Here is a 14,646-nt window from a genome sequence, read left to right as displayed (position 1 = left end):
ACAGTAAATATTGTATGCTGTAAACTAAAAGTAACCTAATAAAATCACCATGACAAGATTTAAATTTAAAATCACAACATCCATGATAAAAAATCAACAGATATGTATCCACCAATAATATATAGAATGATAAATTGTGTCTCAAAATCTATAACAAAAAGAAAAAGTGTATAAGTCATAACATGTTTGATAAAGTAGCTATCACAATTATTAAATGAAGTTAAAAATCACACAATTTTATTAAAATGAAAAAAATATAGAGATTATACGTTAAAGGTTTAGTGTTTTTTCTAAATTTTTGTTGGCGATCTTTGGTCAATGTGTGATATAACAAAAGTACGGTAACTCATTTTTCACCTGTTATATAAAACATACTCATATCTCCTAAGATGTAGCAATAAATTCATAATGCAAATATTTAAAAATTAATAAGCAATATTTCATAATTGAAATGTTGGCATACAATTCATACATAAGCATCTGGGTAAGCAGTACAGCAAAATTTGTTACCTTTTGATTACGTGAGACTTACAAATTAATGTCATTTAATTTTAATATTGGTTTTACATTTAGAATTGAAGGGAAAGAACTAAATAGATAAAAATTCTACAATGCTATAGTGAACGACTTTCAAGGTTATACAAAACTTTACCGATTACACTTACACATAATATATATATACATAAAACAATAATGTTTAAAAATTACACCTTTAAAATTAAAAATCACACAATAAAAGTAATGGTTAAATCACACACAACTAGCACCATCATTCTCACAAGGGATGACATGAGGGGAGAGGGTAGTAAAAAAGGCACATAAATTAAATCAAGAATCATCTAAAAATTTTTTAATGATTGTTATGGAAATGATTTGTTACTGATTGTTATTAAAAGATAGCACCAAGATACAACAGGTGCATAAGCAATTGAAGAACTAGGGGTTAATTAAGGTCCTTCTACTTTCAAAATTTTGAGCATTGTACAATTTATGTTTGGGGATCTGAACTAAGGTAATTGGTTGAAACAAATAGAGAAATAAAAATAAAGAAGTAAACACAGTAAATAAAATTATTGTCTTTATTGTTAAAACTAAAGTCTGTTTGAGACCAGGTGAACTTTTATGAGATAGTAAATATTATCACAGTGTCAGAAAAAACTGAAAATCTCTTAAAATGATGTTATGATGATAAAACAAATATTTAAGAGTAGAAATGAGCTTATATTACAAAGATTAAACAATTCTCACAAATGAATCTTGTCACTACAAACTAAAATAGTAGAAAATATCAATTAAATCAAACGTTAAATGTTTACAGTTTTTTCTAATCTGCGCCAATAAAAGAAATCTTTAATATCAACTGGCAAAACTATATTTGCTTCAACCAATTAAAATAAAAAACTTCATTAAAAAAAAATTCCTAAGAAGCATCGCCATTATCGATTATTTCAAAATCGCTGTCACTGTCTTCCGCCTGCTGCAGTGGTTCTGCCTGGTATTGCGCACTTGAGAACGCCTTCGGGAAAGTTTTATAAAGGACGCTCGTCACGACATCTTTTATCCCAGTGGGTGGTGGAACGTCTGGGAAGTTGAGGTCTTTTACCAAGGAAGACTCTTCATCCGAAGAGCTGTGCTTTTCAGCATTGTTGAAGTGCTCTGACTTAAAACGCAGCGCGCCTTCTTCAGAATCAGAGTCTGATGACTCAAGTGCTTGTGGTATTGATGGAAGCACAAGCGAATCCAGGGTGTCGACTGATGATTCGTCGTGCCCTGGTATCATGAGGTCTGCCAAAGACGAATCTTCCGTTGTAGGAGTGGAAAGATCTTTAAAAATCAATTGATTATTATGATTAATTAAGATAATTGAATTCTTTAAATTTTTCTACCTTTTTCTAAATTAGCAAATTCATTCATTCCATACAAATACAATATGTCTGTGCTTACAATATTAAATTTGAAAACTGACTTTAACAAAACTTCAAATCAAAACACATCACACAAATAAACAGACAAACAGTCTATAATAATGAATTTTTTTTAACAAAAAACCATTATTGTAAAAGGTTTATGGTTGAACATATGAAATAATTACAATTAATTAAGGTTTTAGGTGAGATGAAAAAAAGTTAATGGCACGAGCGGGATTTGAACCCACGATCTTTGGCTAGATACACTGCTACTCTACCACTTGAGCTATCGTGACCTCGATCCACTCGGACATCAACTTCCTATCTCAACCCCACCTTATGAGTTTTCCCTCCTTTTTGCCATTTTTCAATGAAATGTGAAATAAGAATTAATGAAAGCCATGTGTCATGATGTAAAAATAAGCCAAGCCAAACAGTTTTGCTCTAGTCTACAAGGAACAAAGAGGTATATTTAATCTGATACAAACCATTGCTTTCACAATGGGCTCTTTTCATTAGTCCTTGTTCTAGAAATTTGAAAATATATTAATTGTTGGTAATATTTTAATGTTACTGATGATCTATTGGTGGGTGCTTTCACAACAGAAATTGGGTTTAAGTGAAAAACGAACAAAAATAACATGCTGTATTTGTGTAAATTAAGCTATAAACAAAATAAAGATATAATAAAACTTTTTTTAGAGAATCTAAAGGTAAAATAAAAATTGAGCAAATTATGTATGCAATATAAAAATTAATTACAAAAATCAAGCTTTTTTTAATAATCCTCACCATAATTCTCTCCTGCTTGATTAAGGAGAAGCAGGTTTTCCTTGTTTGTCTCTGGCATGTAGTCTTCCATGTTTCCCTCTAAAAGAATATGTTTTAATTTGGGCTAATTAAAAATGAGTCAAGTTTATTACCAGGAGGGACAAGAAGGGATGAAATGTAAGTGAAAATGGATAAAATGCTCCTCTTCCACTGCGGCGGCAGAACGTGCTTTACAACACCCGGTGCGACCATGAGAGTCATAGTCGATAGGTAGATGAGAGCCATCCCGGAAAACACCGTCCCTACACCGGCTGTGAAGAGACATCCTGCGCTCACAATGGCACAGTACTGAAACAGCAATTCAAATGTGATCACTCTATGAAAAGACTTTGAATATGGCATTGATGCATCCATATCTTGATTAATTTTGATAACAAAGGCAAAAATCTAAAGTATCAATGGACTAAAAGCAACATTAACATGCTGTGTTAACACATATGTTCACTTGTCACTTGTCCAAAAATAAATGTTTTTTTTTGTTTGTTTTTTCTATTAAAACTGATTAAAATTATATCTTACCAGCGGAGGTTGTGTAGCCCTCAAATATCTCAGCTTAGCATACTGGACCGAGACTGCAGCTCGGATCCCTGTAGCGTAATGGCTGATCTCTGGGACTGTCAACAATCTGTAAAAATGTGTTACAAGTCATGTGGAAAATAAATAAATTCTGTACAACACTTCTCTCTTCAAATGAGTTTCAATTACAAACTATTATTTTTTTATTATATTCATTTATTTTAATACAAACAATAACAATGGCTTTAATTTTATTTTTGTTCTTTAAATCTGATTTATTTATCACTGGATGAAAATTTAATTAAACATTCCATAATTACCGTAAATTTTGAGCATTAAAAAAAATTATTTAATCTAAAGGTTATTTGTTTTCATAACTTTGAATACACTGATCGAAAGGCAAAAAAAGTTTCTGAACACCTGGACAAACACTTTTGTTTTCCAAACTTCACTGTCTACAACCTGATTCTTTATTTTGTGCAATATTACCTTAATGGCACACGTGCTTTACTTAGTTATTACGATATCAGCCTTAAATAAGGAAATACCAGTCAGGAAGTAATTGTTAAGATTGTTAATGAAGGAAGATCATTTTGTGAAATAGGAAATGTATTTAATAAGCAACCCTAGACAATTCATTATATCATCTCCTTGTATAAGGAGCTCAGTAATACTGAAAATAGGCCACATTTAGGCTGGGCAGAAAAATTAAGCACCATCCAAAATTGTGCCTTCTCAAAGAAGTGACCACCAACCCATCAACAAGTGGCCCCGAAATTGCAAGTGTCTGTATAAAATTATAATATTTCAGTTACACCCCAAACAGTATGAAATACTATTAAAAAACAAAGTGTGCATGGATGCAATCCCACAAAGCCTATATATGCAAGAAGAATAGGGAAAAGTGCCTCCAGTTTGCTAAAGAGCATTTAAGTAAGCCTGGTGCATTTTGGGAGACTGCTATTTTCACTGATGAGAGATAATTTAAAATCTCTCAGTTCTTTTTAACTAAAGAGATGAAAAACTTCAAGTGAAAGAAGTGTGACATAAGCCAGGGGAACACTTGAAATTGAAGAAAACACTACCAACGTACCAATATGTCTACATCAAGTTCTAACACAGAATTTAAAGGAATTATTACTCACTATTAAACACTGTTAAATTGGGAATAGAAAGGACTTTCAGTTTCCAGCAAGACAATCACCACAAACACGACTCGGAAAATTCAAAAATGGCTACTATATAATGCGTCAGACACTACTCCTATCGCCCAATTTAAACCCTATTGAGCACTTGTGAAATCATATTGGAAGGCTGCATAAAAATAAAAAGATTAAATACAAAAACCATTTAATAGAAGAAATTTTACAGGACTAGTACATCCCTGGATGTAACAAAAAAAACTAGTTCTATCAATGAAAAATCATTTATTAGTGGTAATAAAAAGTAAGAGTGGATCTAAATTACTGAGATAAAATAAAGGTACATGTCAGTAAATAATTGAAAAATAATGTGTTCAAAGACTTTTTTAGCTTGAAATGTATAACTCCTATATAAGTATGTAGTTATTTAATTTTTATGTACTAAAATCCCGGAAACATTCTTCACAACTACCTATTAAGTCTCAACGGACTACAAAGGAGAGGAAGAACACAGGAGAGCATCATATACAATGAAATGGTACACAGATGGCTCCAAAACGAATGAAGGGACCGGATCAGGTGTTTTCTGTACAAGCCCAAAATATGAGCAATCAAACTCATTAGGGAAGTATACTTTGGTCTTTCAAGCGGAAATACATGCCATCAATGCTTGTGCCCTGGAAAATCTTAGAAGAGGTTACACTGACAAAAAAAATCCTTATAAGATCAGAAGCCAAGCAGCTATTAAAGCATTAGCACGTAAAAGAATCACATCAAAATTGGTCAGCGAATGTATCTAAAATATCCAAAACCTGGGGAAACATAACAACCTGATATCTTGGGTGCCAGGGCACAGGGGAATTTTGGGTAACGACAAAACAGACTGTCTGGCCAGAGGAGGATCTGCAAGACCATACATAGGCCCTGAGCCTATACTTGGGATAACAAAAACAAATATAGAATCCTCCATCGCAGAATGGATCCAAACAAAACAAAACGAGAAGTGGATAAACTCTAGCAGTGCTACACGTAGTAAACTTATGGTGAAACAACCCTCACCAAGACTGGCAAAAGCATTGCTGCAACTGGAGAGGGCCAAACTCAGAGGAGTGGTAGGACTACTAATCGGTCACTGGCATCTGAGAAAACATCTACACAACATGGGTATATACAACGATGATCCCATTTGCAGATTATGTAATTAGGAGGAAGAAACAGCCACTCATATCATTTTCGAATGCAAAGAAACAGCTCAATGGAGATTTAACTTAATGTACGGAAAAAAAACTTAGGGAATCAAATTGCAGCAGCGACAGTCAATGACCTGATACTTCTAAGCAGAAGGATTGAATCTATTGCACTGAACTAAGGAATAAGCCAGAAGGCTGCAGTGCCTGGGAAGAGCAAACCCCACTTCCTAGTATCCTTTTTACCATACCATGTATTAAATACTATTATATGTTATACGGTTTTTATTGTTGATTAAAATTTGTAATTGCAAGACATTGTGTTGTTAATCAATTTAGTCCATTACTATTTTAATTTAAAATGATTGCTTCTATTTCGCCGAAGGTGTTCAGACTTTTTTTACTGAGTGCATATTTTTAATTTATTTGCCAAAATAGTCTGGTTTATTAAATCCATTATGTTTAGAGGTTTTCTGATTGACCAAATTTCTTCTTTCAATTAATTATTCTTTTATTAGTCTGGTTTATGTTTCACTTAAACTGACCAGTGAGAGTAAAATGACAATAAAGTGATCAGTGCCCATCTGTCCACCGCAAAGACCAAAGACACCACCACATTTACCCAATGGGCAATTTCATTAAATACATCGTTGTTAATATTCATCATCATTTTTTCAATATTTTTAAGCATGTGAAGTAAAGCAATTCCTTTCATACAGAAGGGTCAACTACCATTTTGGGTGAATTGATAAGAATATTTGCACTTAAAATTAAAAATACACAATCCAAAGTGAATAATTTGCTTATCTACCGAAATATCCTGCTATCCTTGGAAGACCTGGTAAGATCAAAAGTTTTTAAAACATAATGTCTAAGTAGTTTCAAGATTTACACTAGATGCTCTGTTAAAATAATAATAAAATTAAATTAAAAATCATGGACAGTGTTTTCAAACTTCCATTCTCAGCAAGTATTTTACAGAAAATAATAAATAAAATAATCTGAAAAAGAGTAGATTTTATAATAGGCATCCAGTTTAATACCTTGGAACTGGAGTTAAAATTCGATAATTTTAATATTTAAGTAATTCTTACCCGGAGTGTGGTGGTTTCTCCGGTTGAGTCTCAGCAACATTTTGATCACCTGCTGATGGATTGACACTTATTTCCGGCCATATGTGCTCTACCCATGCCTCATGGGCGACCAACATGCACACAACTGTGAAAATCACTCCATAAACCCTCCATTGCAGGTAAGAAAGGAACCTGGATCAAAATAAATATAGAATGATATGAATAAATAAACCGAAGATAAACTGTCTAAAAAAAAGTAGGCCAAGTTTTATCAGTAATTATCTCGAAAACATAAAGGGTCCAAGGTTTGAAGTTTTTACATTAAATGAAATGAAATGTGGGTGTGTCAATATTTATCAGATGCCTTATTTATCAACAATTTATAATTGAACCCATTCAAGAAATAAACTGTCACTAATAATCGTAAAAGTGATCAGACTAAATATTTACAAGAATTCATAGATATCCAGTACAGTTCATTCTAAATTTCACTATCTTCAGTCTTTTACCTATTTGTTTGTTTTTTGAACATATATATGTACATTCTTGCTTTTTGCGTGTGTGTTTTTTGTTTGTATGTGTGTTTCATTTACTTATTCAATTTTTTTCTTGTTTGCACTCTGGTTGCATTAATTTTTGTAACTAGGTATGCATGTTTGATATTATTTTGTTGCTTGTGAAAGGAAAAATACACAATTCTTAAGAAAAAAATGCATAAAATAAATTATGAGGTTTCCAGTTGAAATCTTGGGGTGATATACCTAGTACATGGTCTATTTGGTCTTCTTATCCTAACTTATTGGTCTATAAGACAGATTTCAGCCTGTCACCTTCATCAGTGGTAAAACACTATGCTTAATGCACCACCGATTATGGTGATAGAGCAAAAAATATCTGACTTAACAAAACAGAGAGGTAAGAAGATCAAAATGATTGGAAACGATTAAGGTTCAAAAATAAATAATTGTAAACTGTGTTTTAAAATAAAAATCCTAGTTTGATGTGCTACCACACAATAATTGAGTTTGTCATAATTATATAGAGCTGTTTCGAGAAAATGTATTTATAAGCATGAATGTGTGTATGGTTCAAAAGCGTCGATGGATCCATCAAATACCCCAATGACCTAGATTAGTTTGTGTGTGTCTAGTTTATAAGTGTAAAGGGAGATGGAGGAAAATTGAGTACTCCTACTAATAAGTAAATGATATGTAAGTAAGAAAGAATGTATTTAAGAATAAGAGCGTGTTTAGGTTAAAACTGCAAGAATTAGGGGCTGAAATTATTTGTCAACAACCTCTGGAGACTATCTTCAGCAGTGGTATGGATAAGACCGAGGTCAGACAACAGACCGCCAAAACACTGGAGTGGGTGATTCTCGCAGCATATATTTGCAGTTGAACCTACATAAATCAATTATACAAAGTAGAACTCTTCTGCTAAAAAGAAAATTTCTAGATTTGCATTTACAAGACAGGAATATTTATTTAATTCATGGGCCAGATCAAATTTTCTGCAAGGTTATTATAAACAAAATTAAAGATAAACCAGAGGGCACAAGGTCAGTGATGAGAAAAGATGAAAAAGATTATGCCTTTTATACCATACGATGTGTATCAGATGTTGCCATGATGTAACGTATCTGCTGGTTAATGCATTTTTTTAACATTTCTGTTTACCACATGACAATAATTTAATAAACAACAATAAACATCTATACTTAACTGATAATTGAAATTTTAAGTTTCACCTTGGTAGGTAAAAATTTTATATAAAAAAGGCATTTTACATTTCTTAATTTATGTTTAATTTAAAAAAAGTTCTTAAATATAATCTACCCACATCAATATTTTTTTTATTGAATGTACAATGAGTGTTAAATATTCTGTAAAATTTTATTTAAAGAAATATTATTTAGAAATGCCTGAAAAGGTGATGTTTTAACAATAATATTGAACTTGGGAAATGTATACTGAAGGAAACAAGTATGTTTAACTCTAAGAGAGCTCAAAAATATAATTTTCTAATTAGATAGCTGATAAATTTGCCGAAAACAAGTGAAATCTGACTTTAGCCGACTAACTCATTTTTTTTAATCTCGTTACACTCTAATCATTTTTAATGCATACTGGACTGCCCAGAGGTCAGATAAGCAAGATTGTCCTTCATCTCCGTTAGGCATTTTATAAAAATCTAATACAGTTTACAAATTTCAACTATTCAGACTGCTAAAGTTGCAGGTGTGAATGCAAATTAGTCAAAGATCAGAATTCTTAATCAACTTTGGACTATGCGTGCACAGTAAATGTTTTAATTAGAGACCTGATGTTTTTATCTTTAAAATAGTTTTTACATTTTAGAGGTCATTCAGACAATGAAGGGAATTAATTTATATTTCTTCCTTTTGTATTGCATAATTATATTGCAGTTTTTTTTTTTTAACTGATTTATTTACTTATTCTTAACGGTGTTTAAAATTAAAATAATTTTTCCAGAAATAAAATATTATACTTGAGAAGGCATAGGAAACATACATTCAAAATTTTTTTTAAAACACTTTTAAGAACAGACCTAAAAATAACAAAAATTAAATAATCTATAGAAAGGGAAAAAAGAATGAGAACAAAAATGAAGAATTGTAAAATTGTAAATGCAATTTTCCCAAGAGTTGAACTTATATAGGAGTTAATATTGGAACTTCAGTGTCAATTCTAAACCAACTTTGGTCCTTTTGGACATTCAGACTGAACAGGACTATTGCTTCACCGTGAGCAGATGTTAGGACATTTGAAAAAGTGAATGGCTCACCTTAAAACTTGTATTTTATATTGCATAAGAAATCCGTTCTATAGTTTTCCTCATTGGAATTTTTGAAATTAAAACTACCCCACCTTTATTCAAAATGCACAATTGAACTATGAGAATGATACTAACTTTGGAGTAAAATTTAGTTAGTCTAGTAGTCAAAAAATCAGTACAGTTTAAAAATTAATTTTTGCCAGTTGTCTTACTCTTCAGACAAAATTTAAAATTACTAATTAATGATACATGAGAATTCTGACATAAGCAATTTTTTATCTCATTTCAAAATACAACGCATGAATAATAATATTATGAATAAATAGCAGTTGTTTAAACAATTCAAATTAAATCCAATGTTTGAAGGCAAAACAACTATGTGAATCAATTATCAACAAAGCCTTCATTTGGTAATGAGTTAAAATTATTTTGGAAGGCAAATCGAAGGTTTAAAAAAATTACTCTAAGTGCATGCCAAGTTTCGATCATTACCTAAAGTTTTAAACTTTCAAATCACTCCACTTTAACTAAACACAACTTAATTCCAAATAGGGCAAAAAAAGAAAATGTTTTGAGACAAATAAAAAGATGGAATTTATACTTAAAAAAACCAGCAAATGTGAAAGGTGAAGAACTTTAATTTCTAGAATAAGAATAAATTAAACAGTGCAATTTTTAATAAACTACTACTACTTATTATTATAGCATGATATTTTAAATTATCTTCTTTTTTAATTATTTCATGTCAGAAACTAATGCAAAGCATTTTTTTTTATCTACTTCAGTGTAGTTTGAATTCAGGATCAGACCTTGATCTTCTTGGCCATTCTGCTCACGTAAGTTAAATTCAGGGCTATCCACACTCCTCAAAACATGCAATTTTTAACTCATACTTCAATTTTTTTCCATATGCATACCATTCTCTCAAGTATGTCAATACTTCTTGATCAATATAAATGAGAATTCTGGCATAAGCATCTTTTTATCTCATTTCAAAATAAACACCTGAATAATATGAATAAACAGCAGTTGTTTAAACAAGTAACTTATACAACTGATCTGATTGAGAGTGTCAATAGGTACTCAATAATCCGCCATTGGGCATTCAATTTCACAATTCATTTAGCAGGGGAAGAAAAAACGATTAATAAAAAAATTGTATACAGTAGAATCCTCCATTTTGATGTTGAGTCATTGCCATGCTTAAGAACAATTCCTGTAGCGATGACATTCCTGTCCTTTTATTTTTAAACATTATTATTACAAGTATTTATTTAGAAATCGTCGGTGGTCACCAGACCGCATCTCACGATTTCTAAATAAATATCAATTAACGGTCACTAATCACCACACATTATTACAAGTGATAAGCCAAAGAGCTATTTCTTTTGTATAAATTACCATGAAATTGTTGAATACATAAAATTATTTCAAATTTCATCCTAATAACCCATAGTTTAGCAGTTTCCAATCATTTGGGTCTAGATACCATTAATTGCCAACTATTTGGTGGATAGAAACAAGAAGACAGTGAAAAACCAATATCACAACCCGCTTATTAAGATTGCTAAAAGTCTAAATGTGCCTGATAAACGGCCACCAAAATTATCAGAAACTGTTAAAAATTGGTCTTAATTTCATTTGTTTTTGTTTCTTTTCAGTCGGATAGCTTGTTGTCAGTTACAAGCACACACTTCAAATTAATTATCACCAAGTAAATATTAAATACCTCTGTCATACTTATAAACATATGGCAAAACAACAAGATTTCATAGTAATATGTTCATGATGCAATTCTCTCACTTGAGAACATAGGAACAAAAAGTAGGAAAAAGATACGCAACTTTTGTTGTATTTTCTGATTAGAATATTACAATCATGCGTACAAAAAGTGTAAAGTAAGTAAGCAATTTTTTTGTTGTATTTAACTGTGTATAAATTAAATTTTTGTTTTAATGAAACTTTTTGTTTCAAGGGTTAGATTTATTGACTTTTTTACTCATTCACGAGGATACATTAATGAAACCTGTTAATTTATGGCCTAATAGTTAATTTATTTGTTAATTCTTGTATCATAAGCCCTACCGATGAATTATATAAAATAATTATAAGTGTTCATGCATTATACGTATTATTGCAATATCATCATCTTTGAAAAATCTTTGAATAAAAATGTATACAAAAATTGGAATTACAATAAATAAACAGTTCGTTTATTTACTGACATAATAGCAAAACATTAAACATTTGATTTGATACCGTTTCTTCATGAACTGTGAACATTTTATTTGTCTGTCCTAACAAGCACAAGCTTGTAACTGAATGATAGTCAATAAATACCTACATTTTAGGTTTTAACTTTAGCTTAATTTGTAGGTTGTATTTATTTGATGTGAATAGCGTGATACATTCACACAAGCCTATGATTTTTAAGAATATTTGAAAAGGGTTTGAAAAGGGAAAAAATAGAAGTTTATCAGCAGTTCTTTGTTGAATGATGTTTCTTTGTCACCTAAGAAATACTTTATTTGTTCTTCTAATATAAACCCTATTGATATCATACTTCAAATAAATTATGTAAAATAAATTAATGAAATACTGATTTTTCCGAATTTTTAATTTTAGCAAAGCAGTTCCTCAAATGTGGGGAATATTTATTTTAAATGAAACAGCAAGATTTCTAATTAATATATTCATGTAATGCCATCACTTCTGAGAATATTTGAAGAAAAGTGTATGTAAAATGTGAGTAAATAAATAATTTATATGCACAGAATGTTTTTTTCCCGATTTTCAATGTTTTGGCTTAGATTGCAATTTCTCAAATGTGAGCATTTGAAATGAAACTGCAAGAATAAAAATAATATATGTATGCAATATCGTCCCTTTTGAAAACATTTTAACAAACGTGTGCATAAAATATGAGTTAACTAAGTTATTTATATGCAAAGAATGATGTTTCTCCTTGATTTTTGAATGTTTTGGCTTAGAGGACCTTACAGTTTCTCAAGTGGGCATTTTATTTGAAATAAAACAGCAAGTTTTCCAACTAATATATTTGTGCAATACCTTCACGTTTGAGAATGTTTGAATGAAATTTAACAAAAATTATGATTTAGATAAGCAATTTATATATTTGGAATATATTTTTTCCAGTGTTTGAATGTTTTAGGTAAGATAGCAATCTCTCAAATGTGGGGCATATTTTTTTGAAATTAATCTACAAGAAACCAAATATTGTATGAATGCAATATTGTCCCTTTTTCAACAAAAGTGTGCATACAATGTGAGTTAAATAAGCAATTTATATTCAGAGAATAATCTTTATCTCTGATTTTGAACGCTTTGGTTTAGGCTGCCAGTTTGTCAAATCTGGGACATATTAATTTGGAATTAAACTGCAAGATTTTCAAGTAATAATTCATGCAATACAATTTTGAGAATGTTTGAATGAAATTAAACAAAAGATTATGATTTATGATGAGATGGGAAGTTAAGTGTCCGAGTGGATCGAGATCAAGATAGCTCAAGTGGTAGAGCAGCGGCGTATCTAGCCGAAGGTCGTGGGTTCGAATCCTGCTCGTGAGAGTAACTTTTTTATCTCAACTAAAAACCATAATTAATTGAAAGATATTAATTAGTTAAGCGGACCACGAAAACTAGTGAATTATGATTTAGATGAGTAATTTATATGTGCAGAATATATTTTTTCCTTGTTTGAATGTTTTGGGCAAGATTGCAATTTCTCAAATGTGGGGCATATTTGTTTGAAATTAAACTGCAAGAATCCACATATTATATGCATGCAATATCGGCCCTTAAAAAAAAAAAAAAAAAAGTACGTAAAGTATGAGTTAAATTAAATAAGCAATTTATATGTTTGGAATATATTTTTTCCTTATGTTTGAATGTTTTAGCTTAGATTGCAATATCTCAAATGTGAGGAATATTTATTAGAAATTAAACTACAAGAATCCAAATATACGCATGCAATATCATCCCTTTTTAAACAAAAGTGTTCATAAAGTATGAGTTAAATAAGCAGTTTATAATCAGAGAAAAATATTTTCCCCTGATTTTTGTATGTTTTGGCTTAGAATGCCATACAGTTTCTCAAATCTGGAGCATATTTATTTGAAATTAAATTGTAAGCTTTTCAAGTAATATTTTCATGGGAAACCATCATTTTTGAGAATGTTTGAATGAACTTTAACAAAAAAAATTATGATTTAGATAAGTAATTTACATGTGCAGAATTTATTTTTCCTTATGAATGAATGTTTTAGCATAGATTGCAATTTCTCTAATGTGGGGCAATATTTGATGGATGCGAAATTCACGAAAATTATGCAATAGTGCAATATTTTTATTAAAAGAGTATAAAAGAAAAGTTATTTGTTCAATAATAAATCATAGGACATTTCGAATTAGTATGTGATCGGAAATTAGCTGACAATGGTGAAACGTCAGAAGTTGACCACTCGGACAGGTTATTGTATTTATATTTTAAATTACGTCCTTTCTTTGTTTTGTTTTTTGTTATTTTGCCTGGGCTTTTTTGGCAGCCACCTTTGTGTTGTAAATGTCGCAAAAATCGAAAATTTGCGCAAGATTGTAAAACCAATTATAAATAGAACACGTCGATAACACTCCGGGTAAATGATCGGCAGATGAACACGCGCTGTTGTGGTTCTTTTTTTTTCGAGGATGACAAAGCGAGACGGTACTGACCAAAATAATATGTTGACTAGGAGGAGGGCGAAGGCGCTCTCGGCCGGATCCTCCCACGTGACGATGTCCTGGGATTTGTAAAGCCAACGCTGGAAAGGGCGAAGCCGGACGGCGAGGACTTCTTCTTCGCTCGGAGCTTTCTTCTTTTCCTTTTTCCCCTCGAGGCCGAAGAGGCTTTTCAGACGGAACAGCTTTTTCAGATGATCCATATTGCGCGTGGCTGGGCTACGGTTTTTAAGACCCTTTCGGCTCGCTCGCCGTAAAACTTCCGATTCAGTTAGAAAAAGAAAAAAAATTAAAATTAAATAATTAAAAAAAAAGACGTAAAATAAAGAAACGACGCGAAGGCAGACTGCGGACTGTGAACGCCTGCGATGACGAGCGAACCTTCAGCTTTTATTTTTGCGCAACATATCACTGAACGAACAGCTGACTGGGTAAACAAATTCGAAGCGTACAA

General features: G+C 31.3%; 1 protein-coding gene and 1 long non-coding RNA gene across 4 annotated transcripts; one reads left to right on the top strand and one right to left on the bottom strand.

Moving 5' to 3' along the window:
* Positions 1-823: 823 nt before the first annotated feature.
* Positions 824-14,646, bottom strand: LOC106662529 (reticulophagy regulator 3-like). 3 transcript variants are annotated; one of them, XM_024224875.1, is made up of 7 exons: positions 14,187-14,638; positions 6,678-6,848; positions 6,395-6,421; positions 3,258-3,363; positions 2,831-3,026; positions 2,700-2,777; positions 824-1,824 (listed from the first exon to the last, which is right to left on the bottom strand). In XM_024224875.1, exons 1-7 carry the CDS (start codon positions 14,393-14,395, stop codon positions 1,421-1,423), a joined length of 1,191 nt encoding a protein of 396 aa, XP_024080643.1. In that variant the 5' UTR covers positions 14,396-14,638; the 3' UTR covers positions 824-1,420. The 3 variants fall into 3 exon arrangements, with proteins under 3 accessions (XP_024080643.1, XP_014242185.1, XP_024080644.1); XM_024224876.1 differs by lacking the exon at positions 824-1,824 and adding an exon at positions 2,270-2,434 and having other exon boundaries at positions 14,187-14,646; XM_014386699.2 differs by lacking the exon at positions 6,395-6,421 and having other exon boundaries at positions 14,187-14,635.
* On the top strand, positions 8,587-12,853 carry LOC112126232. Its single transcript, XR_002909843.1, has 2 exons — positions 8,587-11,353; positions 12,081-12,853. It is a non-coding gene; the product is annotated as an uncharacterized LOC112126232 (long non-coding RNA).

This window comes from Cimex lectularius, unplaced genomic scaffold, assembly GCF_000648675.2.
Source record: "Cimex lectularius strain Harlan isolate CLEC.00 unplaced genomic scaffold, Clec_2.1 scaffold43, whole genome shotgun sequence".
In the NCBI taxonomy this organism is placed as follows: domain Eukaryota; kingdom Metazoa; phylum Arthropoda; class Insecta; order Hemiptera; family Cimicidae; genus Cimex; species Cimex lectularius.
This window is presented reverse-complemented; position numbering and strand designations above follow the sequence as displayed.

Excerpts from the sequence above, each read along its gene's own strand:
- LOC106662529 (XM_024224875.1), bottom strand. The coding sequence starts at position 14,395 with ATGGATCATCTGAAAAAGCTGTTCCGTCTGAAAAGCCTCTTCGGCCTC. Across the intron at positions 6,849-14,186 it reads CTAGTCAACATATTATTTTG|GTTCCTTTCTTACCTGCAAT; the intron begins GTCAGTACCGTC and ends ATTTTGATCCAG. Across the intron at positions 3,364-6,394 it reads AAGGATAGCAGGATATTTCG|ATTGTTGACAGTCCCAGAGA; the intron begins GTAGATAAGCAA and ends ACATTTTTACAG.